Source organism: Penicillium bovifimosum, assembly GCF_028826915.1.
Source record: "Penicillium bovifimosum strain IBT 22155 chromosome Unknown utg000005l_segment0_segment0, whole genome shotgun sequence".
In the NCBI taxonomy this organism is placed as follows: domain Eukaryota; kingdom Fungi; phylum Ascomycota; class Eurotiomycetes; order Eurotiales; family Aspergillaceae; genus Penicillium; species Penicillium bovifimosum.
The window spans coordinates 2,176,040-2,203,976 of record NW_026622714.1 but is presented as its reverse complement, the minus strand read 5'-3'; the positions used below and the strand labels follow the sequence as shown (position 1 = coordinate 2,203,976).

Sequence of the window (27,937 nt, the reverse complement as noted above, 5' to 3'; positions counted from 1 at the left end):
GACGATCGCCAATAGTGCGGACAGCCAAGTGCTGCAGCCGCCTTGTTGGGGACTGACTCCGAGTCTCCGACCATCAAAGCAGCATCGGCGAAATCCGCAGGTTTACGGAAGTTGCCATGGCCTAGTTATATGCCCCAAAAGATCGTCGGACATGATGCGGAACTACATACACATCCCACGGTTGTATCAACCTTGACGCAGTGACTCAGTCTGATCCCCTAGGTCCGTAGGGTCTGTACACAACCCCGCCACTATTTTTTGTTCGGATACAGGCCCTTTGAGCCATTACAGTGGTTTTCTCACAATAAATATAAATATACCGGAGCAGATTTGCTGTCGGTATCTCTCCGTGTATCTCACAAAGGCAGAAAACAACTTCTACCATGCGAGGGAATATGGGGAGACTGTCGGCAGCACTGGCAATATGTGCCAATGCTTTTGCAGCAACTGTCAGTTCAGAGTTCCTTGTCGCCTCTGCTGGCGACGTTGCGATTATCCCAGGGTGGCATCTTCAGTCAGTGACCAGAGTACCAGACAACATGACTGCATTATCCGCTCCGGGGGCAGATATCTCATCATGGTACAGGGTCGGTGCCCGGGGCACTGTCATGGCTGGACTCATCGAGAACGGGGTATACAACGAGACGGATGTGTTCTTCTCAGACAATATGGAATCTGTCGCCAATCCCTCGATCTTCGACAAGCCATGGCTTTACCGCGAAGAGTTTACATTAAACCCAGCAACTGGCCAATACTTCACCCTCAAAACCCACGGAATTACATCCAAGGCAGATATCTATCTGAATGGGGTGCTCGTCACGAAAAGCGACCAGCAGCAAGGCTCCTATGGCGGCAATCAGTACGACTTGACCGACCATGTCAAGAAAGGCGCAAATTGCCTTCTCATTCGTGCTTATCCGACAAACTATCTTCGCGATTTTGCCATGGGGTTCGTGGACTGGAATCCCTACCCAGCAGACAATGGTACCGGGGTCTGGCGGCACGTAGACCTTGCTCAGACCGGAGCGGTCTCAATGTCACCACTTCGCATCATCCATAATTTTGCTGCCCCCAAAAATGAGCCGGTGAAGGTCACTTTGCGAACTGACTTGATCAACCATGAATCCATAGACCACCGGGTCGTGGTAAGCGGCACTATCACAGGACCAGATGGTCATGAAGTTGCCCAATTCAATGAGGCGTTCGCTTTGACTTCAAACGGGAAAGAAACGGTCGCCTTGAATGTGACAATTCCCAATCCTGCTATTTGGTGGCCTGCAACTTGGGGTGAGCAGCCTTTGTATACAGTACAGGCCGATGCCATCATGCAGGAACCTCGAAAGACCGTGTCGGATAGCTCAAATCGTCGACAGTTCGGCATTCGTCATGTGTCATCTAACTTGAATCGCTTTAATGACACCGAATTCTTTGTCAATGGCGAGCGCTTCCAGGTCATTGGAGCCGGGTATGGACCGGATATCTTCCTACGATTTGACGTTGAAAAAGTTCGGACAATGTTCAGATACATGCTAGACATGGGTCTCAACACTGTGCGCTTGGAGGGAAACCAGGAGCACCCTGAACTTTATGACCTCGCCGATCAGATGGGATTGATGGTTCTGGCCGGATGGGAGTGCTGTGATAAATGGGAAGCGTGGGAGGTACGTCTCGAGAGTTCATCAAATGTCCTTGCCCACCGCTAAAACTCAGATGTGTTTAGTACAATCATGATGCCAACGGCGTCAAATGGAGTGAATCGGATTATCCGATTGCAGGAGCTGCGATGCTACACGAGGCAGAGATGATGCAAAGCCATGCGTCGATGCTTGGATTTCTGGTCGGATCAGACTACTGGCCAAATAACAAAGCGACGGAGGTCTACCTGGATGCTCTCAAAGCTATGGATTGGCCTAATCCGATCATTGCGTCCGCCAGCAAGCGTGGATATCCCAAGGCCCTTGGACCATCCGGGATGAAAATGGACGGCCCATACGACTGGGTACCTCCGAACTACTGGTACAACGACCAACAGGGAGCAGCATTTGGCTTTGGCTCCGAACTGGGTGCTGGAGTTGGAACTCCGGAGATGGGCAGCCTGAAGAAATTCATGTCCGATGCTGACCTCGACACCCTGTGGAAGGAACCAGATGCGAAACTGTATCACATGTCCCGATATGATTCACAATTCTACGACCGTTCCATTTACAACAAGGCTCTCTTTGCTCGCTACGGGAAGCCAGCTAGTCTGGAGGACTACATCATCAAGACTCAAATGGCAGATTATGAGGCTACCCGAGCCCAATTTGAGGCTTACTCAACGCAACAAAATGCCAGTCGACCAGCCACAGGACTTATCTATTGGATGTTGAATGGTGCCTGGCCAAATCTGCACTGGCAGCTGTTTGACTACTATCTCAGCCCGATGGGAGCTTACTATGGCACCAAGGTTGGAGCGCGCCTGGAACACGTTGCTTATGACTATGAGAACCAAAGTGTTTGGTTGATTAACCATTCACTTGAAAAGAAAGGCGATCGGCAGATCTTGGTTGATTTGATTGATGGCAATGGCAGGAAAATCTCCAGTGAGAAAGTCAAGGCCACTACAAACCCGCTTTCCTCCAAGGTGGTGACTTCGCTTGGTGCCGTGGATCAGATCAAAGATATCGCTTTCCTCCGTCTTATCCTCACCGATTCCAAGACAGAAGAGGTCCTCAGTCGGAATGTGTACTGGCTTTCTCCTACCATTGATGAATTGGATTGGTCCGAGTCCGATTGGTTCTACACACCAGTCGCCAAGTTTGTCGACTACACCAAGCTGAAGGAATTGAATACGGCTACTCTGAAAGCTTCGGTGAATGTTTTGAAGACGCCGTCAGGAGATGGATTGACTCACGCCGAGGTCGTGCTTGAAAATCAATCCTCGAGCCCAGCAGTTTTCATTCGGCTTAACGCTGTCAATGCACTCAGCCAGCAAGACATAGCCCCTGTTTATTGGTCCGACAACTACGTGACTCTCTGGCCGAAAGAGAAGGTTCGCGTGACTGTCGCTTTCCCCGAGGATATCCAGCGATCTTTGATCGAGATCACAGGAAGAAATGTGAAAAAGATGAGCCTGGAAATACACAAATGAGTGAGAAACAAGTTAAGGACCTGCAATTTGCTCCTGTGATTCGAGGACATGCGATTGTTGCTACCTCCTGTATATAGAGCGTGTCTGATATCTGGAACCTCATATCCCAAGGCTAATATCTATACTACAACCGAAGCTTGAAGAACGTGTGTCCTGATCGCTTGGCATCATTTGAATTGTATGTATTGTTCTCCTCAATCCATATGAAGATACTCAATGAATTCAAATTTACCATCATGAGTATCCCTGAGACATAATCAGATTGAAATAGATTACCATAGAGAGATCATCTGTTAAACAATTGAAGGGAAAAGAAAGGTGATAAAAACCGATACATATGAGGGTGAGACAAAATTCATGAAGAATGCAATCCAGGGTGTACATCAAATCAAGCACATTCAGTCGGTCTGTGCAACAGGCTCAGCATATATGACATCCTCGCCCCGGTATACTCCACCCCAAGGACAGTGGGACTCTTAATGTCTTCGGAGTACAAGATGTTGAAATGCTGGCCTTTCGAAGCACATAATGTAGACCTTTGTTTAATGTCCGGGAAGTTCAGGACACCCTTAGCAGGCGTGCTTGCCCACAAATAATATAACGAGATACTCTGCAAAGCCAAGAACCCTTGACCAAGCTCTTTGAGTAACGGGGCCCAGTCATTTCCCGGCGCCAGCGAGACATGATACAATGTGAGTGAAATCAAGTTCGGGCGGACATTACCGAGTAGTTTATGGAGATCAGCAGCCCGCATGGTTGTTCGGAAAAACGCAAGTTCACGCAGTTTGGAGAAGGAGGCGGTTTCAGCCAGCTCATGCATGAATTCAGCCGCTAGGTCGTGGGAGCCAAGATTCAACAAAAGTGTCTGGAGATTGGGGGCGCTGAGAACCAGCTCAAGCAGGAAACCGAAGTTCTCCAAAGTGAGATACTGCTCCAGAGAGAGTTTTTGTAGATTGCTCCACACATGTTTGAACTGCGGTTGGCGATATAGGAGCTTGGGGAGACGACGCATATCCATCATCAATGTGCGGGAATATTTATTTGCATAGATGAGATGAAATGACGAGACTGGTAGACCGGCATCGACGACGAGGGCAAAAAATATGGCGACAGCATCCGTGACAGTAACATGGCTCATCTCCGGATGGCCCTCTGGGTATCGACAGAAAATAAAAAACGAACGACAGTTAGTCAAGTTCTGGATCAGATTATCTCGCAGGCTTCGGATGGCTTCAACCTCCAGGGGAGCAGATATGGGACCCCATGGATGACGGTTCCAGACTAAGCCGCGACCGACTCCGTTCTGAAGCACGAAGGCTAAACTTTGCACGTAAGGGCACAATGCGACATTCCGAGAAAGTGCACTTATGCGATTCAGGCTTTCGTAGGAGAGGTCGGTCTTGATGGAGGAGAAGAAACGCTGAGCAAAGTGGTGGAATGTTTTTTTCTGGAGGTCGCGGCAGACTAAACGTAGGCCCAATAGACCATCTGCATCGAGGAGAGTTGTGATCGACTCGACCAGCTCAACTGGAAGTGAAGAGAAAGGAGGCAATGAAGTCGCTCTCATTATTAATGAATAGTTCTGAATATTTACATCTGTGTTTGTCTGTCGAAATGGGTCTGTAGGATCTGGAAAAAGGTGGAGAAAGTGGAGAAATAAGTTACCTTCCCCGGATTTTCACGTGTGAAAAGACTTTTGGTTACCCCTCACCTGGGAATAAGCCGGAATGAGGGGGAATCTATACGCAGTAGTACTTAAAAAAAGGTACCTCCTCCATAGCGAAGTACATGTGATATTGACTATGAGCGTGTGCTGTGGCACACGCAGGCATCAATTTGAATACCTGGTCCTTACCGACCTCATAATCAAAGCGGATGCATTTGACCCTCATATTCTTTGCCGACCTCAGGCATTGCTGACAGAAACCGACGTACGGGCATGGATGTAAGAGTAGGGCCACGACCATTCTATGCACACATAAAACAAGGGTGTTACACAACCGCTCCTTGTATTCAGAATGGTGACACCGGGAAAAGTGTGCAGTTGTCATAGCGATTACAAGTGAACCGGCCTCAGGCTAGTTCTGCAACTATGTGAAGATAGTCAACGTTGATTCATGCGTGCTGCCTTTTCATTCTGACTTGTAATGTATTCAACCCCTTATAATATAGTGCAACGAACCTAAATAACGAAATCCGTCGGATTCTCTACATCTGCTAGGCATGCATAGGCAGCATATTGTAGTCCGTCTTCTTTGTGGCTGTTACTCCATACAAAGTGCATCCATTGATGCGGATATTTGTTAGATATGAATGGTTTGGTTACCTAGCAACTGGAGAACCTTAGAACTCAAGACCTTGGATTTATGTCACAAAATTCCGTGGTAAAAAGCTGTAGGTCGTCGTCTTCGAGGGAAATCGTCTTCGAGGGAAAGTGCAGGTGTCGCGCCTTCCAATAGGGTCGAGTGCGTGTATTTAAGAGAGAAAATTTCTTACTTCCACGCTATCGTCCTTATCAACACTCAATCCGTATCACCACGCACCATAAACACGTGTGGCCACGCACTCCTTCATTACTATGTCTGATCTTATCGGTCCGAAGGTTGACTCCAAAGTTGACCGGGAGGAATCTCCCTTGAGTACTTTGGATGCAAATGTCGGAAGCTCCCAGCGCGACACCAGCCGCCTTGTCGCCGCCAGCGACGTAGTCGCCAATACCAATAACCCGGACCCGGTTCATGCCAACGTTGTCGTCACCGCCAGCAACGTCGTTGGCTCTAACGCCGTCGACAACGACATTACCAGCACCAGTGTCGCGGAGACCAACGACGTCGGTACCGACTTCCGCAATGCCGACGTCCAAAACTCCCATATCACCGCGACTGAACGCGACCTTCTGACACTCGCAGCTTTGCGTCTTGAAATAATCCGCGCGTTGGGCCCAGCACCTCCTGAGATACATCAAATAAGCAATCAATGTCTGGATAACTTCCAAGACCCAAGCTTCAGTCCAATTGGAGAACCTGGTCCCACTGCACCGCCCTCAGTCCATCCGCGACCTGTTGTCTTGGATGAAAGCGAGATCAGCTCGCTTGACCTAGGTCCCTGCATTCAGACTACCAATCTGCCCCCGCAGCTGAGCCTGCGCAACGCGACTTTGGCAAGTCTTCATCGTGTGGGGCTTGCCGGTACCGCTGGACCCGGGCTCGTGCCTGGCCCCGAAAATGACTCCGACAGAGTGAGTCAGCACCAACTCCGCGCCGAGGCCCTCGAGTCTGTTGTTATCACCTCCACAAGTGGCTCAGTCGTCAGTGGTCCCCACTTCAGTCAGCGCCAACGCCGTCAGAAGGAGACCAATCTCGTGCGTCCCACCCACGACGAGCTGTGGCAGTCCCCGGGCCCGGAGCAGATTGGCCATGGTCACGGAGATCGTTTCTCTGACTGCGAAAATGGGACAGAATATTTCGTAGATGAATCGAGCCGCCGCGTCTACTCCCTTTCGGCCCCGCACTCCCGTGGCTCGCCCAAGGCAATAACCGCAGTTTCTCGGCCTGCTCTCTTTCGGTCCATGAGCTCCTTCGGGGGAATGGAACCGGAATTTTTTGCTCTGTGTACCACTCATCGGCTAAGTCAAATTGCGGAGCGAGCCAGGGAAAAAGAATCCAGCAACTAAGTACCGCGCCACGGTACTTAAACTGTGGGAAGAAGAGGGATAACGAAGCCCGTTCCAGCATTTGAGACTCTGAGGGAATCAAGGCCTCCCTGGTCCGTTTTCGATACCGGTGTCTTGCGCTTTTGTGTACCTATCGCTGTCAAGAGAGAATATCAATGAAAGTCCTTCATCACATAATGGTCGATTTAAGTGCCTTCCTATTAGCTATCAGCATGAAGTCCCTTTGGTGTCCGCCTCACTCGCAAGCTGGCAGTGGGCTGACTCCACTGGAGAGCAATGTACTTCCCTTGACTTGTCGGGACACATGTACTCGAGTGAATGTATAACCGGCACACCTTGTACATTAGCAACTTGCGCTGTTAGGCGGACATAGTAAGAGTTGATAGGCAGTATTGTGGGGTATTGTGGCGACAAGGTAATCACATATGAGGCCCGAATGAATACAGCATTCTTACCTAGGAGGTACATAATAATGACCATCTATCCCGGTGAGATCGCTACGTAGAGACATCTCTCTTCGTACTTGACTCCGCGCTCAGTGAAATAGATGGACTTAACGAGGACCCAAAGCTGGTCCTAGATTGACTTATTTTATATACTAGACAGACTGTCTGTCGGTATAGGTATATTCCACTGTGACTTGGCGGCTAACGGCTTCCCACAACGCCGAGCGGCACGCAAGAAGGGAAGCCGCCAAGTCACAGTGGAATATATACCGACAGTATCCAGGAAGGAACTCTGCGGGAGGAACAGTAAAGATTCACTCGAAGATTGTGAGTCTGAGGAACGCAATCGATGTGTTAAGATAGCATATTAATTGTCAATCCGGAGTGCTGCCACGCCATTTTCATTGTGCGCATCCAAAATACTAGCACTAGACTCCTAGACCTAAGGACCTCCAGGCCAACGTCGGAATGAACCGTGGGATACCTTGATAGAGGTGCGTGATTCCTCTTCGCCGCCCATCGTGTTACGAGGTCTCGGTGTGGGAGAGCGTGGAGCGTGGGACTAAGAGCGGCCAAACCCCGTACTGTGACTCCACAGTAAAAACCGTCCAAAAAACCGCAATGGATGAAATTCAAATCAACAAACAAGGGAAGCGGAACAAAACTTGCAAGCGTCATTCGAAGACATTCTCTCAGTCACTGCAAGTTTTGTCCCGCTTCCCTTGCTTGTTGACATGAAATTCATCATTTGCACGGCTGCTATTGCACTTAGTGCAAAAGATAACCTACCTGAGTATCCATTCTTGAAGACGCAGGGCAAAGAGACGCGAGTGACTAGTGAGGACGAGGGGGTGAAGGTTTGAGTATGAGATGCGGGAGAAGTAGCGCGCGTAACCACCTACAGAGAATGAAAAGAGGAAATGTAAACAAAAATTAGTTACCGAGCGGAGGCGAGGACACGTGCGTCTCGCTTACACAAACCGCTAAGCCGTATCTAGTCTAGCGTATTTCTACTACCCATATTCCTCGACAGTTTGTCTACCTGGAACTGTATGGCTGTACATACACTGACATATTTGAATGGAACATATAATGTCACAATTGCCAGGGTATGACGGTCAGACGGTGTTCCCTAGGTCTCTATTATCATGTTCGGACTCAGGGGATATCTCAGTCGAAATACGCTTTCAGAGCGGGATTTGGACGCAAATTGCCCGCATCACAAAGGGATGCTCCAGCCCGGGCCAAACGGTTTCTTTCGAATCACGCAATCCAAAACCACATTCGCTCTGAAAAACCAAAAACGTCATAAGCATCATCGTCAGACGACCAGAGCAGAGTATAGAGGGAATGGACTTACCAAGAAAGTTGCGAGGCTTAGGCTCAACCCACGTGGATTCCAGTTGATCGGCCTCTTCTTTGCCAGACCAGAAATCCATATCGTCCTTCTTGACAAAACTTGTTCCTTTGGCAAATTTGTATCCCAAGAAAAGGGAAGCAAAAATGGGAATGTCAATATAAGGCGGGATGAAGGCCTTGGCGGTGAAATGGCCTGGGAAGAAAGCGTCAAAGCCATTGAAAAATGCCACAGTCGTGGAAAAGACTATAGCAAAGTATGCCATGAAAGGTTGAAAAGGTGATTTAAACGGAAGAGAGGATCGTGAGATGCCGTGATGTTTCAGCCCTTGGTAGAAACGAATATAGGTTGCACAGATTGAGGTCCACACGATCAGAGTGCTTACAGAGCTGAGGTTGCTAATCCAGAAAAACACTTCGGCCGAGCTTGACGAGACGTTGAGATAAATCAGCAGGCTCAACGCGGCAGTCACGGCAACACAGGCATATGGCACACCGAATCTCTCGAAGCGGAGCACCCGCGGTGCCTTTCCATCCAATGCCGTCGAATAAAGGATTCGTGTCGACGCATAGAAAAATGAGATACCAGCAGATGTTGCTGATGTGAGTACGACGGCGTTGATGATGGAGGGCAGTATGCGAATGCCTCCATTCTCGATCGCAATCACAAAAGGACTTGCCCCTACGCCTGCCGCCCCTGAGGCAATAGCATTCAGCAACCGGCCATCTCGAGACGAAACGCATAGACCGACAAGGAAGACGCTGCCAACATAGAAGATGGCAATGCGCCAAAAGACACGACGCACGGCCTTTGGGATATTGCGCCGCGGGTTTTCAGTCTCGCCTGCTGCAACGACCACCATTTCGCTGCCCCCGTAGCTGAACGTTGCCTGGATGAAGACTTTCCAAAAGGCGAGAAAGCGACCGAGATCCCCCTCTTTCAGGTACGTATTCATAGGACCCGGATGCTGCCAGTAGCGGAATCCGATGCGATCGTGCGTTGGCGCGCCGCCAAGTGTGATGATGAACATGAGCAGCATCAAGCCCACAATGGTTGTGAGCTTGATCGACCCTAGGACGAATTCGACTTCGCCATAAACTCGCACGGGAAGGCAGTTGACGGCAAAGATGACGACATAGAGGATGGTGATCCAAACGACGGGGGAGATACCGTTGGGCCAGTACTCGATCACTAGAGCAGCTGCGCTGATTTCGATAGGGACGCCAATGGCAAACTGATACCAGTAGTTCCAGCCCAGAGTGAAACCCAGGGCTTCATCAACAAACCGGGATGCATATACTGGGACAGCACCAGGTATGGGAAGCCATGTTGCCATTTCACCCATGCTGTTGATCACTGCGTACAGATTGAAGCCTGTGATAAGGTACGCAAGTACCGCAGACAAGGGGCCAGCCAGCGAAAGTACCTGGCCTGTACTCACGAAAAGGCCTGTACCAATAGCGCCAGAGAGAGCAAGGAACTGAATGTGTCTTGACTTCAGGCGTCGTTGCAAGGTGCCTGTGTCAATGGGTGCCCTGTCTGCTTTCAGAAATTCGGGTTGTTCAGGATACCCATCGTTGACTCTTTCGATGTCGTTGTCGGGTTCAATATGTGTCGCCATGTTCAGATGACGATGTCAGGTACATCGGGATACCTAGGTTGGTGAAGGTAAGAAGTGAGACGGCAGTCGTTGGCTGTCAAATGGGTACATTGTAGTCAACGGAGTAGATTTAGCCCCCGGTTATACAGAACGTGTGGGGTTGAGATGCGGAGTGCATATCTCTGAGCACTGTTAACATGGCCGATAACGCAGTCCGGATGTCGGCAGGCATTAAATTGATTCCACCAATAGTACGCCAATATCATTCCTGCCCATATCTTATTCAGTCGCTGATCTGCGGATTTCTCGTATCGCGGGGTAAGTCCGAGATCTCGCAGGGGCCCGAGCCCGAGCCTTGTACGCGTTTACGCGTTGCCGGAGTTGTATTCTTCGGTAGCATCGAGGCCACAAAAAAAACGAGACTTAAAGTGGATCATGAGGGGAAGAACGTTGAGCCACGTTGAGTCACGTTGGATAAGTTGAGGTTCTACGACCTAGGACCCAGACAAGGACACTTCTCAAGGTCCGATTCAACTGAAGCCCAGGAACCGTGCGATAACATGTCACCTCGCAACCATTATGAGCGCACACCATTCGGCCATGAAATGCTTCGGCATTTTTCTTTCCCACCTGATTATCGAAACTTAAATCATGGTAAGCATTGCCTGTTTCCCCGCCAGAATGGCTGCTCACAACACCAGGGTCATTTGGAGCATCGCCAATCGCCATCCGCAGGAAGGTGAATGAACTACGCGAAGAATGCGAGACAAACCCATGCCCTTTCATCAAATATCGCTTTCCTAAAGTTCTGGATGAATCCCGGGCTGCGATGAGTGGCTGGCTTCGGGTGCCTGAGTCCACCATTGTCTTCGTCCCGAACGCCAGCACTGGAGTTGACACCATCCTGCGGAATATGGTATGGAGCGATGACGGAAAAGACGAGATTCTCCAATTGGATGTGATATATGGGGCATGTCGCAATATGGCTACAAATGTTTGTGAAGCCAGCAATGGCAGAGTTCGCACCAGACAGATTGGCTTGACACATCCAGTTGAAGACTCCGAGATGGTCTCCGCGTATCGAGAAGCCATCAAGACTTCACGCAGGGAAGGCTTTCGCCCACGCATCGCTATATTTGACACCATAGCTTCGAACCCGGGAATTCGGCTTCCATTTGAGGAGCTCACGGCCCTCTGTCGAGCAGAAGGTGTACTGAGTTTGATTGATGCTGCGCACGGGGTTGGGCAAATTGACCTGTATCTGTCATCGCTGGACCCGGACTTTTTCGTCAGCAATTGCCATAAGTGGCTGTTCGCACCTCGTGGATGTGCCGTGCTATACGTCCCTGAGCGAAACCAAGCTATGATCCGAAGCACTCTACCAACTAGCCATGGGTTCAAAGCTCGGTCGCAGGGGGAAGGGTCTGGGTCCACATCAAATGGGACAGTGGGGCCAGGAAAGACGGACTTCGTTTCCAATTTCGAATTTGTTGGAACGACCGACAACTTCGCCTACTTGGCAGTACCTGAAGCTCTGAAATGGAGGGAGGAGGTATGTGGAGGCGAAACCGCGATTCGACATTACTGCATGGACTTGTCCCGTAAAGGTGGACAGAGAGTCGCAGATATTCTGGGAACCAGAATTCTGGACAACACTGCACATACCTTGACAAACTGCTGTATGGTCAATATCCTTCTTCCTATCAGGAAACCCACTTCGGGAGAAGACAGCCTGGTCAAGGGGCTAGATGGCTCGCCTACAACTGTGACCGAGTGGATGCAGCAGACCATGATTCAATCCTACAGGACATTCATGCCAGTGTTTCCATTTCAAGGTTCTTGGTGGGTTCGATTAAGTGCGCAAATTTACCTCGAGGCCAGCGACTTCGAATGGGCGGGCTGGACATTGAAAGAGCTCTGTGAGAAGATACAGGAATAAGAAAGATGAGGGACACATCCTCATGAAATATCCACAACAGAAATAATGGAGTTTAGAAATATCAATTGCCCCCCAGTGTACCAAGCGGTCGTCCCGGCCCGAGACCCTCTCCGACGGCTTCGGCATGGCGCGGGCATACGTTCTATCGGCTTCATGTGGCGTGTCCGGTCAGATCTAGACATGGTTCACCGAGTCGGGTGAGTATCCCGAATTGTGTATGATCACCAATTCCTGTTCTATCAAAAGCGTACTATGTTTCTACACTAGAAGAGTTTTCTTCCACCTGAGACAAACTTGATGACGGCTATGCTCGGTTGCCCTCGGCAGAAAGTTTTATTAGCTAATCCAAGCCACATTTCCGACCATACCCGAGCACGACCCAATCTTTGATTGGTTCTCATCTTTTGCTGTCAGGGCACTGTGGCTGAAAGGTGGACCTTGATATAAAAGCTAAGCCGCAGCGGAAAAGTATGGAGCTTTCAAGGACGATTCTTGGCCATGAATGTGGTCATTCTGATAGAATCAGGGCCCATTTTTGGATGGAGCTGGTGGGTTGGGCCGAAAGACTGGAGACTAGGATGAAAAATTATGATGGATTCGCCGATTTCAAGAGGGACATATACCTCTGGGTGGCCTTCCTCGCTCAGACAGGTGTATATCCATCCAAAACTTCTCAAGCTGCTTGAAAAAGATTGCCATGACAACACACAATGGATTATCACACTCAACACCCGGACAAATATGAACCAGACCACGAATATTCCAGTGACTCTCGCAGCGATCAATCGGATGAGACGATCGACCATGTCGACACACTCGAGCTTACGCGTATCAACACATATCGACTGCAACAAAAGACAACTGTAGGCTCTACAAGAGGGCCTGAACCCCGAGACCGATGGCTTGCAATGGGCGCCAACAAAGACTATCCACCTCTGCTCCCGGATTCTGAAGACTACGTGGTGGAATTTGATGGAGCCAATGACCCTTTACATCCATACAACTGGTCTACGACGAGACGGTATGTTCATCTCCATTGGCTTTTGATGCTCGATATCAACCTAGGCACAAGCTTCTAACAGTGCACCAGAACATTTCTAGTCTGCATCCTCTGCTATGGTACTTTTGCTGGATCGTTCACTAGTGCCGTCTTCGCGGCCGCTATTTCTGGTGTAAGCCAGGAATTTAACATAAGCAGCGAAGTTGGATCCCTTGGAGTGACACTATATGTTCTTGGATTCGCCGCGGGGCCGACGATTTGGGCACCAGGCTCAGAGTTGATCGGCAGGCGCTGGCCGCTGTCTCTTGGAATCTTTGGCTGCGGCATCTTCACCATTTCATGTGCTGTTGCCAAAGACATACAGACCATCATGATCTGTCGATTCTTCGCTGGCCTGTTCGCGGCCAGTCCAATTTCAATTGTTCCAGCGGTCTTCGCAGACTTATTCAACAATGCGCAACGTGGCGTTATCATGTCAATCTTCTGCATGGCCGTCTTCATCGGGCCCTTCGCAGCGCCATTCGTTGGCGGATTCATTGCTGAAAGCGAGCTGGGCTGGCGATGGACGATGTATATCTCTGCATTCATGGTCTTCTTGGGCTTTGGCCTGATTGTCCTCTTCCTCGACGAGACCTATGCTCCTGTCATCCTTGTCCGCAAGGCAGCCACTTTGCGCCGACAGACTCGCAATTGGGGCATCCATGCGAAACAGGATGAGGTGGAAGTGGAACTCGCAGAACTTCTTCGCAACAACTTTGCTCGACCTATTGTGATGTTGGTCACTGAGCCCATTCTGCTTCTGGTATCGCTGTACATCGCCTTTGTGTATGGGCTTATGTATGCTCTATTGGGCGCCTACCCGGTTGTCTTCCAGGGCGTTTACGGCATGAACATGGGTGTGGGTGGGCTTGCCTTCATTGGCATTATCATCGGCGAACTTCTTGGTGGTGTTTACATTCTCATGATCCAGAGTGCATACAGACTGAAGCTGGCTGCCAATGACGATAAACCTATTCCCGAATGGCGCCTTTCGCCGGCAATTGTGGGCGCTGTGACATTTGCCGGTGGGATGTTTTGGTGAGCTATCTCTCATATTGTTCAATGTGGTCGAGGACATATCAGCTAATACTCGACAGGTTTGGTTGGACCGGATACACTTCATCTATTCACTGGATGGCTCCTGTAGCCTCAGGTGTTCTCACTGGAGCGGGTATCTTCTTGATCTTTTTGCAGTGTTTCAATTACATCGTTGACTGCTATCCTTCATTGTAAGATGACCTCGCACATTTACAACATGGGATGATTGACTGACCAGTTCTATAGGGCTGCCTCAACTATTGCCGCAAACACAATCCTACGCTCGGCCATCGGCTGCTCCTTCCCACTTTTCTCCCGTCAAATGATGGAGAACCTGGGGGTGCAATGGGCAGGCACGATGCTTGGATGCATCGCTGTCCTGATGATTCCTATCCCCGTTCTGTTCAAGATATACGGTCCATGGCTGCGAGCAAGAAGTAAACTGGCATGCTCGCCGGTGTATGACGTTGAAAAGAAAGCGTATGATGTCTAAAATTGATAGACCTTTTCTGTTTATAATGCAATATACCCCAATTTTATTTCGAATATCAAGACAAATCCACGGAGATGTAAACATCAACAGCTTAGGTAGATATGGGTAGCACTAAGTGGACTTTCACCAGTTGGCGGTTCCTCCAGGGCTGGCTTTCTACCTGTTTTGTCAGGCCACAAAACGATGTCGACGCAATGACGTCATAGGGCGATCAGCCGAGCCGATCGATCGCGATGATAGTATCATGATACCGCAATCCCTCGATTCGATCCAACCTGCTACCGAGATTCTCAACCAATTCACCATACAAAGCTTTAGCTCACGATGGAATATTCCAATAAGCAACTACTTTTCGGACCGCGTTGGGACCTCTATTGCTGGACGGCCTCTGACGACCGCGTCCGTGGCGGATCATCAGTCTCGGAGCTTGTGTCCACCGATCAAGGTGTGCTGTTCCGCGGCCACCTCGACATTGAGACCCTCGGCGGTGCCGGATTTGCCTCTCAACGCACAGTTGGCGACGACGAGACATGGGATCTCACCGGACAGGACGGCATCGTGTTGTGCGTCGGCAAGTCGGACGGAAAGCGGTATACTTTCTCCCTGACGGATGAAATCCCCGAACGGCGGTCAGATGGTCGGGAGCAAAGTGCTCTTGTGTGGGAATATGATTTCTGCATCAAAGAGACTGGACACACGGTGCATGTGCCGTGGAAGGAATTGAAGCCGACATACCGTGGAAAGCCGGTTGAAAATGCGAGGCCATTGGATTTGTCGCATGTGAGGAGATTCCGCATTATGATTCGAAGGTATGTCTTGTATTCAGTGAGCATGAGGATTGAGAGAAGGGTGCTAATTGTGTAGCTTCTTCGGGGAACAAAAAGGGTATTTCTGTTTGGAGGTTCACTCGATTGGATTGTTCCGTGAGAGTTACCTTGATAACCCTGCCTCAGGAAATGGGTCCACGGATTGGGGCAACGAGAAGGCGGATGGTTCTTACGAAACTACAGAGAACAGAAGCTGGTTCTCAGGCTGTTGCGCATTGTTCTGAATTCATGATATTTGATATTCAATATCAAAGTGTGCTTGCATGGTCGACATCTATCAAATGACTCATGCCAGCCATCATTAGGTCAGTCCCATCTACCTACCTTAGGTACGGACAAGACCCAACCCCGGGCCCCGCGAGAGATATATCAGTTAACACTTTAAGCGTGTGCCTGTAACTTACGGTAGGTAGTGTTAACTCTATACGAAAGGTGAACAGGAGATGTGTAAGGTACCTTTCCAGGAAAAATATCAACAAACATCTTCTGTCCGGTTGTCAGTATTCACTTGTGGGTGCCAATTTCCAGACGCATGCTTGGCTAGGCTTTCCGCCAACTGGCAAGCCTCCAGCCAACTGGCAAGCTATCCGCAAAATCCGGCCATAGGTTTTCCGCAGCCCAGGGGCCGGGCAGGGCCGGGCCGCACTGTCCTCATGACTGCATTGAAGGGCCTGTTGATTGAGAAGCTTGGGGCAGATGGATGTTATGGAACCGGTGTGAGGGAGTGAGAGCAGACAAGATGCCTTGGAGCCAAGGGGGCGATTGGCATCTCGGTGAAGATTGAAGATGGTAATATTTGCGTCCTTTATTTGCCTGTGGCGAGGATTCTGGCGCAGCTGAAGATTGGAAATCCTGAAATGCGTCAGGCGCTTTCTAGTTCCGTCACCCGAAGATCTGGAATACGGTCAATATTGAGACTGGCAAGTTCACGCCATGTTTCTGAGTGCGCGCCAAATGATGCTCGTTTGGACCCTGATATTGCGCGGTTTGTATAGACAATAGACAAATTAGACAATTGGAGACGTATAGGGAGGTCCCATTTAGTTACAGCTGAGTCTCCCCTCCAAATGAGTCCTTGAATAGAATTCAATGTATAGGATTCAGTGTATTGAATAAATGCCGGCTACTGTGTAGGTAATTCATGCGGTACACCTACACTTAAACCATGAGTAAGATATTATTCTGTCAATAGCATCGATGGTTGCCTGATGGGTACAATGAGCACCATGGCTATTCACACAATTAGTGTTTGCTGCCTCTCTCCTACTTGAAAAGCTATTTAACATCTCCAAACTGTCCTCATTCCTTCTTAAATCTCGCATCCTCACTGTCACCTTTTCTATCTATCACCATACATCTCTACCAATCTTCACCATGGAGCCCACCAACCAAGTGTTCGAAGAAGACCGCAAGACCATCGACGAGGACTCCGACGAGGACTTCGTCGATGTCCTCGACGACGACATTCTCGTCTACACAGGCGAAAGATGGCATACGCAGATGGTAAGCACCGACTCAGATAGTCCCTACTCCCTACCTACTAACTAATTGATATAGCAGGCATTGGTGCCATCGCTGCCCTCGGTGCCACTGCAGCCTGTTGGACTTGGGAAGAAGAAAAGGAAACGTGACTCCGACGGTACTCCTTCTCCGAGGGTATGTTATAGCTTGATCCTAATCCGAAGTACCTGACCCCCCATTCAAATGCTGACCTCTATACAGCCAGCAAAGAAGCGCAGACCGGCTTTTGCAAACCTGCACGAGTTGCTGGTAACCTACCGCGGCTTGCAGGAATGGGAACGCAAGATTAGCGAAGATCTTGCATACTGCCAGAAGCTGATAGCCAAGCACCATAGCGGCAGTATATTCCAGCCCAAGTATCGTCCGGGGTCTGAACCGCCTCCCTTCCAATACTTTCCGTCTCCCTTGTGTGAGGAGACCGCGGTAGATGCGTTGGAGGATGCCTGTGTGGAGGATGCCTGTGTTGAGGATGCCCGTGTGGAGGAGGTAAGCGACGAGGGAGACCAGAACCAACCAGAGGGGCATTCCTCGTTTTGGGGGCATGTGCAACAATTCTTCTGGATGATGTGGTGAGAGACTGAATGATGTGCAGTAGGTAGAATTTGGGCTGGTTCCCGCTGGCGGGACCGCCCTTCATCTTATTATCTTTTCGTACCACTCCACGTATATCTAGGCTAGCAAATGCTTCGTAGACAGCCATCATTCAACCAGGCAGATGCGCAGCAGAGTCACTTACGTATGTTACAGGCGCTCGTATCTATTATACGAAATGTGTACTACACGATTGGTCTGACAAGGATAATCATATTATTCTTACGCAGCTGGCTAGCGCAATGAAACGGGGATACTCGAAGCTGATCCTCGAGGAGTTTGTGCTGACAGACCGCGATGGGCTATGCTGCCTGCCATGTACGATTCGCAAATGATGATTTTCTGTAATAGTATGGAACGATCCCAGTCTCAATGGACCAGGAGCTGGGTTTCAGGTTATCAAGTTCTGGGCGCCACCTGGCGATGGGTATGGTATTATTGAAGCGAAGCTGAAATAGTGACACCAGATCAGGATGTTCCGATCGGATATTAAGATGAGAATTGTATGAATTTTACCCGTTGATAATCGCGAGATAGTTTCAACATCGGATAGATCCCCGGCTATTCATTCGGACCATGGGAATATCATCCTGGACGGTTGCTTGCCACTCCCGAACCCGACTTGGTGGTCGTTCCCTTCGGGGTAATGAAGTTCTCGAGGAACGGGGGCTACGGTACACCGAGGATGGAACACTTCGTGTCGGGCTGGGACTCGCTCGGGCATTATGTTCGATCACAGTATAAGGTCGTTCCGGAAGAAGGTTGGCTGCAGAACCGCTCTGTAAGGCTAGAGGAAGTGTAGAAGACGACGTATTCTTCGACTTTAACAGTTCTCGGGCTGCAAACCGTCTTTCCTTTGCTTTCTCACGCACGCAGTTGCCGATGATAACGCCGATAAAAAGAGCGACGACAACCGAACCGAATACTATGGCTCCTATGTTACCGTCGTGATTCCATTCTGAGAATTGTCAGCAAGTTGTAGCTTTTCGCTCTTGGCAATGTGGAGGCAATACTCACTCTGCAGCTCCGCGGGGGTCATACCTGTTGGTGTCGCACTTGAGAAGCTGGTGCTGGTGGGCGAACTTGTAGTCTGTTCCGAGGGGCTGGGAGACTCCGAACTGGTTGACTCAAGGCTTGTAGTAGTGAGAGTGGTCGATTCGGAGCTAGTCGCTTCTGAGCTTGTGGATTCGAAGCTGGTCGTTCCTGAGCTGGAGCTTGTCAATTGGGAGGTGGTCGACTCTGAGCTGGTGGATTCGGTGGTCGACTCGGTGATGGAAGAGGTCGAGACGGCGCTAGTGCTGGTACTGGTGATGGCAGTTGTTGTCTCGGACGTGGAGCTCATGCTTGTCACCACAGTGTTGATGGTAGAAGGCTCCGATATGGATGCATCTGGTGTAGTCTCAGCAGTTGCGGACGCAGTCGATGCAGGCGACTCAGCTCCTGCGGTGGTATCTCGAGCTTGGAGAATTTTTCCGTATTCATGCTTCCGGTATGGCTGGATACCCGTGTTGGAGCTCAGTACAGCACACAGTCCCTCGGCACATACCACTGAAGTTGAAATTGACAGAGCAGTCTCAGCGGCATATGGGTGAGTGTTACCCAGGGCGCACTGCAGTGCCCAAAAGGCAAATACCAAGGCCCACATGTTGTGGCAAATGAAGGGATGGAAGAGAGTTGTGGTGGGAAGAAAGCAGTTGCAGTGGTTGAGTGAGAGAGAAGTGAGAGAGAAGTGAGAGAGAAGTGAGAGAGAAGTGAGAGAGAAGTGAGAGAGAAGTGAGAGAGAAGTGAGAGAGAAGTGAGAGAGAAGTGAGAGAGAAGTGAGAGAGAAGTGATCTAGTTCTTAGAGCTCTCGTGTTCTCTCACACAGCTTCTCGAAGACCTGCGTGGTAGATTGGATTGGTTTTCAGCAGACTTCACGCCGTCAACTGGCGGGTTCTCCATAAGGCTCACTCGATACCTCGCTCGACACTTTTATGGCCATTGGCATTGAACACTAAATCATGTCATTGTCTATGGTCTGAAAGTGTTTCTGTTGCGATGATGTATCCCGAATGCAGGCGAGACACTCGAATCTACTCCGTACTGCCCTGGGAACTTGTGTTGTTGCCTGACATATCAGGTCATGATTCTGATCCCATGGGATAGTCTTGGTCTTTTCGAGGGACCTCTCAAGGACAAACAAGACTGCATATACTGGCCGAGTACCACCTAATCTCGGAAGCAAGTCGCATTGTTTCAGAAAGAGTCTGGGGATTACCACTTTAGTGAACAAGGCACGTGCTTGCTACCCCTTCACATAACTCATCAAGCCGTGGACCGATTTCGCTCAGTTCAGTTGATACCTCGGCAACACGGCGATGCTGTGTACATCCACATGATATACGGCGGGGAACATCGCAAGACTGCTGCTTTAACAAGGGCTTTGCGTGAAGTTCCATCAGCCGACTACAATAATCAACCATTTCGGAAGCTACCGACTATATCCGCATTTGAACTGAGTTCCGATCACATTTCGGGCCCTAATTTACACCACTCAGGCACCCAGTCCTTAATTACGTTCCGATGAAGTTAGGTTTTGCCAAAGTCATCAAAAAGGGGCAATGCTGATCTTGTCAACTGGCGAAGTCTTTGGTTGTACGATTCGCCAGTTGGTGCTACATAGGATCCTGTTGCTGGAAGCCCCGCGTATGAGGCACGTGTCATCCATCAATATGGTAATATCGCCTTTGTACAGCAATTGCATATGCTCAAATGTCTTTTATATTGTGATTCGATATACCGCCCAGTGCCGATTGGTGGACAAATCCAGGTTATAGCATCTGATCAAGCTTTTATGTGAACAATACCGGGAATGTCAGGTTTGGCTCATGCTTCCGGCTCTCGAAAGTAGGTACCTGAGTTAAAAGCATCACATAGTCCAATATGGTGGTCCTGTAAGCGCTCAATATTCCCCTTGGCCGTGATACCGGTGGCGTAGCCGTGACAAACTGAGGCAAAGACCGATGCAAGTCGGCAGTCGTAGAATAGCGTAGTCTGGGCACTCCGCATCCCCGCGAATTTGCATAAAGACATAACTTCTAGTGGAAGGTTACATTCGGAAGGTTATGTAATTCCGATAAGTCTAGGGCTATATCATGCCGATGAGTTAAGGTTCGCGGGATCTGTAGCTTGCCTTCCGACGTTCACGGGGAATGAAATGGCCTTGGCTACCTCAGGACGGATGTCATCGTGAGTGGCTCTTGCGTAATATGCTCGCTGGTGTGGACCAAAGAGTGAAGGAGTATCTGCGAATCAAGTAGTTCGACTAACCGCTCGACAGGCGCCTAAGCACTATGGAGGCACCATCCAACCAGCATTGCAATAGCATCAAGGTAGCGTGCTTGCTCGGCGCTGACTCCTTCATCTCAATTCAGGTCTGCTCCGATGCTTGCAAAGTCATTCCGCATGATCATCGGCAAATAAATTTGAATTTGAAGGCCTCTGGCTACCACTGAAGTATTGGGCCGCCACCATCTACTTAAGCGGAGGCGAACAGACACAATTTCGTCAATTCTGATCTCGTGGACATTGCATTCTCAAATCGAAGAATATTGTCACGAAAATTGCCTCTGCCATCCACGTGAATCTTCGGAGTCAAGCCGTCAATCGGATCCAGGAAACGTCAGGCTCGTTTCCTATTAGGTCAGCTGCGCAAAGGCTGAGCCAAGATTCGGGGAGCTGAGAGGTGTATAAAGCAGACGAAGATTGGTGTTAGACCAGCTGTCAAGTATCCAAATCCAAGAATTGACTCGAATGGAAGAGGAAAGAATTTTGAGCCATGCCGAATATCAAAGGTCTCATTCTTTGTGTGCTTGCCTCGCTATCTTTGATATCCCATGAGGTATCTGCTGTGAGCCATGACCTCCGCGCTGCCAAAAGACAGTCCTCCGGAGATCGACTTGTCTTTGCGCATTTCATGGTAAGCTGAACTCCCGCATGACCATGCTTGGTGAACTGTACTAATCGATTGGAAGATTGGCATAACCAGCAACAGACACAGTGCATCGGACTATGATGACGACATGCGACGTGCCAAATCTCTCGGGATTGATGCATTTGCTCTGAACATTGGTGTAGACCCCTACACTGACCAGCAGCTTCAATTTGCTTATGACTCTGCTGCCAACAATGATATGAAAGTCTTCTTATCATTCGACTTCAATTGGTACCATACTGATCAGACTAGCGCTATTGGCCAGAAGATCGCCCAGTATGCTAGCAGGCCCGCTCAGCTCATTGTCGATGATAAAGTCTTTGTTTCTTCGTTTGCCGGTGATGAACTAAACGTTGCAGCGTTGCGCGCTGCAGTGGGAAGATCCATCTTCTTTGCGCCGAACTTCCACCCTTCGCAGGGGACGAATATCGCCCAAGTGGACGGTCTTCTGAATTGGATGGCTTGGCCCAACAATGGGAATAACAAAGCTCCAACCCCAGGTCATAATATTTCTGTGGCGGACGGTGATCGAGAATATATCAATGCTCTGAATGGAAAAGCTTATGTTGCTCGTGAGTTCCAGCTACCTGATATCAATTTCACCCGACTGACTCTGACCAGCTGCTTCCCCGTGGTTCTTCACGCACTTCGGGTCTGAGGTTTCTTACAGCAAGAATTGGAACTTCCCATCTGATCTCCTCTGGTATGATCGATGGAATGAAATTCTTGCCATGAAACCCCGATTCGTCGAGATTATCACGTGGAATGACTACGGCGAAAGTCATTATATCGGCCCTTTGAACTCCCCTCATACTGATGACGGAGCCTCGAAATGGGTTAATGACATGTGAGGATACCGTCATCTCGTGTCATGAGATTGGGGATTCTCCAACTGACTCAACTGAAATAGGCCCCACGATGGATGGCTCGACATCTCCAAGCCGTATATAGCCGCGTTCAAGGCTGGCGAGTCGTCTCCAAACAGATATATCACCTCAGACGAGTTGGTCTACTGGTATCGGCCGGCACCGCGCGGTGTAGACTGCGACGCCACGGATACCTGCATGGGACCAGCAAACAACGGGAGCGGAAACTATTTCATAGGTCGCCCAGATGGATGGCAGACGATGAGTGATTCTGTCTTTGTGGTCTCTTTACTCACATCTCCGGCCAGCATTGAAGTACACAGCGGTGACTATGTGTATAACTATGACGCGCCAGCGGGAGCAAGTGCCAAGGCGGTTCCGATGGGAGTTGGCTCGCAGAGGTTTACAGTTACTCGCAATGGACAGAGTGTTTTGTCAGGAACAAGCTTGAAGGACATCATCAACGGATGCGTGTGCGGTTTGTATAACTTCAACGCATACGGTAAGTGCATTGAGGCGTCCACTGCATAGGATTCACTTCTCATGTTCTCTGTCTAGTCGGGACCCTTCCGGAAGGTTTCAACGATCCTCTCCTGCCAGATGGACTTTCCGCCTTTACACAAGGTCTGCGGAACGATTCGTGTCGACCAACTCCCTCGTTGGGTCGTCATCCACCCCCTCCACCTTCAAAGTCTCCTCCTCCGCCTTCAAGTTCGCCTCCTCCGCCAACAAGCTCCCCTAGTCCACCATCAAAATCCCCCCTCCACCGTCAAGTTCCCCTCCTCCACCGTCAAGTTCCCCTCCTCCACCTTCAGGTACCCCAGGGGGTGGTGGTGGTGGCGGCGGCGGCGGAGGTGGTACCTGCATTGCAGGCACAGGACCCGGCAACTACGTTGGGCTCTGCGCCTTCTGCTGCAACTACGGATATTGCCCACCGGGGCCCTGTACCTGCACCGCATACGGCAAACCCGTCCCACCTCCACCATCAACAGGCACTCACGGAGCTCCTCTAATAGGGGAGGATGATTCATATCTCGGTCTCTGCAGCTATGCGTGCGACCATGGCTATTGTCCACCTACAGCGTGTCGTGTGGTCTGAGTATAATCTTGGGTTTATGGTCTGAACTGTTCCAGTGTGAAGGATCATGTCTTGTACAAGGCTCTTTAGTGACAATTTCACCCCCGACTCTCGCTTGAATATGGAACACAATAATATCAAATACCGGTGTACTACCTCGTTCAATGATATGATTGTAGCACAGCTCTCTGGTCACAACGATTCCGCCAGCGCCTGAACAGCAACACACGCCAAGACAAGGATAGTAAGCTCCAGCCTTCCAGATTGACCACCTACCCCATCGCTGGTTCCAGCAGTAGGAGTAGGAGTCGCAGTCGCACCGGCCATAGCGGGGGATGTAGCCTCTGACTTAGTCTTAGCAGCGCCGGAAGTAATCCTCACTGGCAACGGCGTCGCCTGGCCCTGACTGAGAGTCGTGCTACTGGTGCCCGGCATCTTGGCCGATTTCCCGGTAACAGTAGCTGTGCAGGTGCGTAGCCCACCGGTAATATCGGTTGAAGTACAGACGACATGATTGTAGCTGGTTCCAGCATGAGTGATCGGCTCTGATCTCCAAGTCATGGGATAACGAAGGGCCGTGGGAACGTACACATCGTCCTTTCCCTCACTTATCAAATACTCCACGCTGCTCTGGGCTGTTGTCAGAAATAGGCCAGGGCCCATTCCACAATTATTGTAATCAATGCCAGGCGGGCAATTGATGCTGTATGTCGTGGTTCCTGCTTGCTGCTGAGAGTTAATTGGATGTATGCTGATTGTCTCGTGCGTACACACCTCTGCAACGATAGAACCGGCTAAGGGTTGAGGATCGGTGTTTGGAATCCACAGAGAAATGATACGGTCGTCTGCGGCGAGACTCAGAGATGCCAATATAAGGAGAGTTATCCAGGTCATTTCTGTACCGGTATATAGGTCTTATGTAGAAGAAAAGGACTAGTTCAATGCAAGACAAGGGAAATATTTGGTAGTCACCGGGCAGAGATGTTCAGGACTTCGGTTCATACCATGCCATTGGATTTGGATGCCAATTCCACACATATCGGGCTAATATGACGACGCTATTACCATAGAGACACGTCCGTTGTGATCCGGAAATAGTTTGCGGAGAGGATTGCACCTCCACCATGATGAAACTTATATGTCACGACAACCTGGACCCAAGAGTGTCAGTCAACTGGCGAGTATGAGACGAACTTCCCGCATATTTCATATCTTCGTGGCTGGAAGCTCGATCGTGCTCGCTTACGACATTCAGCGTAAAGTCTTAATTTGATAATCCGATTTAGCTCGCTTTACATACATGTTGTAGTTGTGGGATTGGAGAAATTCGTAGGAATATAGCCTTGCCAGTTGGCGGAAGGCTAGCCAGTTGGCTGGTGGCTCGCCACTCGTCAGTTGACGGGAACCTGCTTGCTAAACACACGTCTGCAACTCGGCACCCGCAGGCCCGCGGTTGGGTCATGTATCCATGGGATACATGTCATGATTACCATTCCCGAATGGACCCATCTGGTCCGTAAAACTCCTTCGGCTGCCAAGGTTGCGTCTCCTTGCTGATCTTCCGCACTAGTTGCTCATCGATCTCAATTCCCAGACCGGGCTTGGAAGTGGCGTTCACATACCCATCCGTAATATCAAACACAGACGTATCCACCAAGTAGGTGTTCAGATCGATGTCTCCAGCCTCTATATTGTAGTGCATGCCCAGCGACATCTCCTGGATGACAAAGTTGGGTACTGAGACAGCCACTTGAAGCGACGCAGCCAGTGCAATAGGGCCGAGGGGGCAATGGGGAGCGATTGCAACGTCGTAGGCTTCGGCCATGTTGGCGATACGCATGACCTCGGAGATACCTCCAGCGTGGGCAAGGTCGGGCTGTAGAACATCCACGGAAGAGTCTTCCAGGAATCTTTTAACTTCCCATCTGTTGTACAGACGCTCGCCGAATGCGATCGGGATTGTTGTGTGCTCGGAAAGCTGCTTGAGTGCTTCTGGGTGCTCGCACAGTAGGGGCTCCTCGATGAAAAGAGGCTGATAAGGCTCCAACGCCTTGGCCAGCTGCTTGGCCATTGGTTTATGCAAACGACCGTGGAAGTCAAGACCAGCATCAAGACCCAGCGCCTTCACGGTCTTCAATCTCTCCACGCATGATTGCAAAACGGCGGGTGAGTCGAGCCAGTTGACATCTTCGGTAGCGTTCATCTTGATACACTTCAGGCCTTGGGCGATTCGCTCCTTCCTGTTATTCCAGTTGTTAGAAAAATACATTGTTTACCTCGCTCCTTCCGTGGAGCTTACGCTGCAGCCTCGACATCGCTTGGTCGGTCGCCTCCAATCCAGGCATAGACCTGCACCTTCTGGCGCACCTTCCCGCCAATAAGCTGGTGCACAGGGACACCCAGCCTCCGCCCCTTTAGATCCCACAAGGCAATATCGATACCGGATTGAGCCGATCCGAAGACAGGCCCACCACGGTAGAAACCGAGACGCCAAATGAGTTGCCAGATGTGGTTGATGTCGCTTCAATCGTAGTTAGCCCGTTTTCGTTGCATTGTACAGGATGATTTGGACATACTCGGCTTCTTGTCCCACGATACGAGTGATGATCTCATCCAGCGCACCCTCGACAGCTAGAGAGTGCCCTTCTAATGTGGCCTCTCCCCAACCAAAGCTGTCCTCTTCATCAGTGATCTTGACGAACAGCCAGCGAGGCTTAACGCGGAAGTACTCGATGGACTTGATCTTCACCATCGTATAAATCAGAGTGATATGGAGCAATGATACAACAGAAGCGTTTCAGAATAAACAGCCCGAAGGATGTTCAAGTCGTATTCAAAGGTGCGCGGGGAAATCGTTACCAAACCCCACCCCCACCCACATTATCAAATGTCATGGAGGGTCGGCAAAACTCCGGGCGGTTAAGTGGTTTCATACATCCCAATGTTATGATGAAATCCATCTATGAACGCACTGCCACACCCCCCACTTCTCATTAAGCGCCACCCCCACGCGGCGACTTCTCCGAGGTGGGGAGTTGTGGGGCCTCGAAAAGCATAAGGATAAGCTCCGTCAGGTACCCGAGAGTCATCTCAAGTCACAAAATGTCCGATTCAATCGATGTCCTAGTTTACGGGCTAGGAGCGTGAGTTTGGCCCCTTTGCAGTTTGCACACAAGAGACCTCATAGTAACATTACTAGGATCGGCTCCTTCTATGCCTTCATCCTATCCCGCACCGAGCGGGTGCGACTTACCGTCGTAGCACGGTCGAACTATGAGGCTGTCCGAGCCAATGTGAGTTTTAAATCCAAGAATAGACCACACGGGTATTGACATTGGCAATCTGCAGGGCATTACCATCAAGAGCGAGATCCACGGCGAGCACACTTTCCACCCTTACCGAGGTATGTGCGACTCATGATCCGACCTGGAAGATTGTTGTTAACGGCTCAACCAGTGGTGAAATCCGTTGCGGAGGTCGGTCCGGTCCATTACTTAGTGTGCGCGAACAAGGCAATCGATCAGGACGAGCATGCAGCTCAGTTACACCCAGCCGTAGACGAAAACACGAGCATTGTGATCATACAGAATGGCGTTGGCAACGAAGAACCTTTCCGGAAGTATTTCCCCCATGCCTCGATCATAAGCTGTGTGGTGAGTCTCTCTTACTTCGTCTGCTTGACGACGTTCTGACATCCCGTTTGCACAGACGTGGGTGGGAGCCAACCAAACAAGCCCCGGTGTTGTTGAGCACCATAGCTCTGAAGATACGCAAATCGGCCTATACCACAACCCCACCATCGGCTACGAAATCGAGCAGCTGCGACTTGAAACATTTGCCGAATTGTTTTGTAACGGCAAGACCAAGTTCCAGATTCTCGAGAATATCCAGATCCGGCGCTGGGAAAAGGTTGTCTGGAACGTGGCGTGGAATTCTATAACTACACTCACGATGATGGACACACAGTCCTGGTTGCATTCTTCTCAAGATGCGGAGCCGTTCACTCGCAAATTGATGCAGGAGGTCATCAATGTTGCGCGTGCTTGTGCCGTGCCCCTAAAGGATAGTCTGGTTGACGAGCTTATGGATAAGATCAATTCCATGCCAGGAATTGGAAGCAGCATGCAGACGGATTGCAAATGTGGTCGACCATTGGAGATTGACGTTATACTGGGCTTCCCGTTCAAGAAGTCTAGAGAGCTCGGTATTTCCGCTCCATTCTTGGAGACGCTCTACGTTCTTTTGCGGGCGGTTGATTGTCGTCTCAGGGCTGGGAAATAGAAGGGGTGTACTCAGCATTTGGATCAGCTTGAGTCAAGCCTTAAGTAGCTCAATGATAACGTTCATGGTGTGATATCTTGTAGAT

At 50.0% G+C, this 27,937-nt stretch overlaps 14 protein-coding genes across 14 annotated transcripts; 10 read left to right on the top strand and 4 right to left on the bottom strand.

Moving 5' to 3' along the window:
- Positions 1-383: 383 nt before the first annotated feature.
- N7515_006005 (putative glycosyl hydrolase) lies at positions 384-3,130 on the top strand (the record flags this gene model as incomplete). The annotated part of the gene is made up of 2 exons (XM_056666749.1): positions 384-1,661; positions 1,721-3,130. 2 exons carry the CDS (start codon positions 384-386, stop codon positions 3,128-3,130), a joined length of 2,688 nt encoding a protein of 895 aa, XP_056520345.1.
- A 388-nt stretch (positions 3,131-3,518) lies between these two features.
- N7515_006004 (uncharacterized protein) lies at positions 3,519-4,697 on the bottom strand (the record flags this gene model as incomplete). The annotated part of the gene is made up of 1 exon (XM_056666748.1): positions 3,519-4,697. One exon carries the CDS (start codon positions 4,695-4,697, stop codon positions 3,519-3,521), a length of 1,179 nt encoding a protein of 392 aa, XP_056520344.1.
- Positions 4,698-5,708: 1,011 nt separating this feature from the next.
- N7515_006003 (uncharacterized protein) lies at positions 5,709-6,803 on the top strand (the record flags this gene model as incomplete). The annotated part of the gene is made up of 1 exon (XM_056666747.1): positions 5,709-6,803. The coding sequence occupies one exon, from the start codon at positions 5,709-5,711 to the stop codon at positions 6,801-6,803; it is 1,095 nt and encodes a 364-aa protein (XP_056520343.1).
- A 1,633-nt stretch (positions 6,804-8,436) lies between these two features.
- On the bottom strand, positions 8,437-10,227 carry N7515_006002 (Amino acid/polyamine transporter I; the record flags this gene model as incomplete). Its single annotated transcript, XM_056666746.1, has 1 exon — positions 8,437-10,227. One exon carries the CDS (start codon positions 10,225-10,227, stop codon positions 8,437-8,439), a length of 1,791 nt encoding a protein of 596 aa, XP_056520342.1.
- Positions 10,228-10,766: 539 nt separating this feature from the next.
- Positions 10,767-12,145, top strand: N7515_006001 (Pyridoxal phosphate-dependent transferase major region subdomain 1; the record flags this gene model as incomplete). Its single annotated transcript, XM_056666745.1, has 2 exons — positions 10,767-10,860; positions 10,908-12,145. The coding sequence occupies 2 exons, from the start codon at positions 10,767-10,769 to the stop codon at positions 12,143-12,145; spliced, it is 1,332 nt and encodes a 443-aa protein (XP_056520341.1).
- A 710-nt stretch (positions 12,146-12,855) lies between these two features.
- On the top strand, positions 12,856-14,715 carry N7515_006000 (MFS transporter; the record flags this gene model as incomplete). The annotated part of the gene is made up of 4 exons (XM_056666744.1): positions 12,856-13,166; positions 13,236-14,222; positions 14,282-14,413; positions 14,469-14,715. 4 exons carry the CDS (start codon positions 12,856-12,858, stop codon positions 14,713-14,715), a joined length of 1,677 nt encoding a protein of 558 aa, XP_056520340.1.
- A 324-nt stretch (positions 14,716-15,039) lies between these two features.
- On the top strand, positions 15,040-15,766 carry N7515_005999 (CIA30 family protein; the record flags this gene model as incomplete). Its single annotated transcript, XM_056666743.1, has 2 exons — positions 15,040-15,524; positions 15,580-15,766. The coding sequence occupies 2 exons, from the start codon at positions 15,040-15,042 to the stop codon at positions 15,764-15,766; spliced, it is 672 nt and encodes a 223-aa protein (XP_056520339.1).
- Positions 15,767-16,916: 1,150 nt separating this feature from the next.
- N7515_005998 (uncharacterized protein) lies at positions 16,917-17,636 on the top strand (the record flags this gene model as incomplete). The annotated part of the gene is made up of 3 exons (XM_056666742.1): positions 16,917-17,045; positions 17,103-17,198; positions 17,265-17,636. The coding sequence occupies 3 exons, from the start codon at positions 16,917-16,919 to the stop codon at positions 17,634-17,636; spliced, it is 597 nt and encodes a 198-aa protein (XP_056520338.1).
- A 260-nt stretch (positions 17,637-17,896) lies between these two features.
- On the top strand, positions 17,897-18,112 carry N7515_005997 (Winged helix-turn-helix transcription repressor DNA-binding; the record flags this gene model as incomplete). The annotated part of the gene is made up of 2 exons (XM_056666741.1): positions 17,897-17,972; positions 18,006-18,112. 2 exons carry the CDS (start codon positions 17,897-17,899, stop codon positions 18,110-18,112), a joined length of 183 nt encoding a protein of 60 aa, XP_056520337.1.
- A 540-nt stretch (positions 18,113-18,652) lies between these two features.
- Positions 18,653-19,246, top strand: N7515_005996 (uncharacterized protein; the record flags this gene model as incomplete). Its single annotated transcript, XM_056666740.1, has 1 exon — positions 18,653-19,246. One exon carries the CDS (start codon positions 18,653-18,655, stop codon positions 19,244-19,246), a length of 594 nt encoding a protein of 197 aa, XP_056520336.1.
- A 2,225-nt stretch (positions 19,247-21,471) lies between these two features.
- On the top strand, positions 21,472-23,506 carry N7515_005995 (glycoside hydrolase family 71 protein; the record flags this gene model as incomplete). Its single annotated transcript, XM_056666739.1, has 5 exons — positions 21,472-21,612; positions 21,668-22,199; positions 22,249-22,474; positions 22,538-22,995; positions 23,052-23,506. 5 exons carry the CDS (start codon positions 21,472-21,474, stop codon positions 23,504-23,506), a joined length of 1,812 nt encoding a protein of 603 aa, XP_056520335.1.
- Positions 23,507-23,763: 257 nt separating this feature from the next.
- On the bottom strand, positions 23,764-24,465 carry N7515_005994 (uncharacterized protein; the record flags this gene model as incomplete). The annotated part of the gene is made up of 2 exons (XM_056666738.1): positions 23,764-24,297; positions 24,346-24,465. The coding sequence occupies 2 exons, from the start codon at positions 24,463-24,465 to the stop codon at positions 23,764-23,766; spliced, it is 654 nt and encodes a 217-aa protein (XP_056520334.1).
- Positions 24,466-25,057: 592 nt separating this feature from the next.
- Positions 25,058-26,323, bottom strand: N7515_005993 (mandelate racemase/muconate lactonizing enzyme family protein; the record flags this gene model as incomplete). Its single annotated transcript, XM_056666737.1, has 3 exons — positions 25,058-25,811; positions 25,871-26,092; positions 26,148-26,323. The coding sequence occupies 3 exons, from the start codon at positions 26,321-26,323 to the stop codon at positions 25,058-25,060; spliced, it is 1,152 nt and encodes a 383-aa protein (XP_056520333.1).
- A 350-nt stretch (positions 26,324-26,673) lies between these two features.
- On the top strand, positions 26,674-27,852 carry N7515_005992 (ketopantoate reductase family protein; the record flags this gene model as incomplete). The annotated part of the gene is made up of 5 exons (XM_056666736.1): positions 26,674-26,714; positions 26,771-26,864; positions 26,920-26,974; positions 27,028-27,224; positions 27,280-27,852. 5 exons carry the CDS (start codon positions 26,674-26,676, stop codon positions 27,850-27,852), a joined length of 960 nt encoding a protein of 319 aa, XP_056520332.1.
- Between the last annotated feature and the right edge of the window lie 85 nt (positions 27,853-27,937).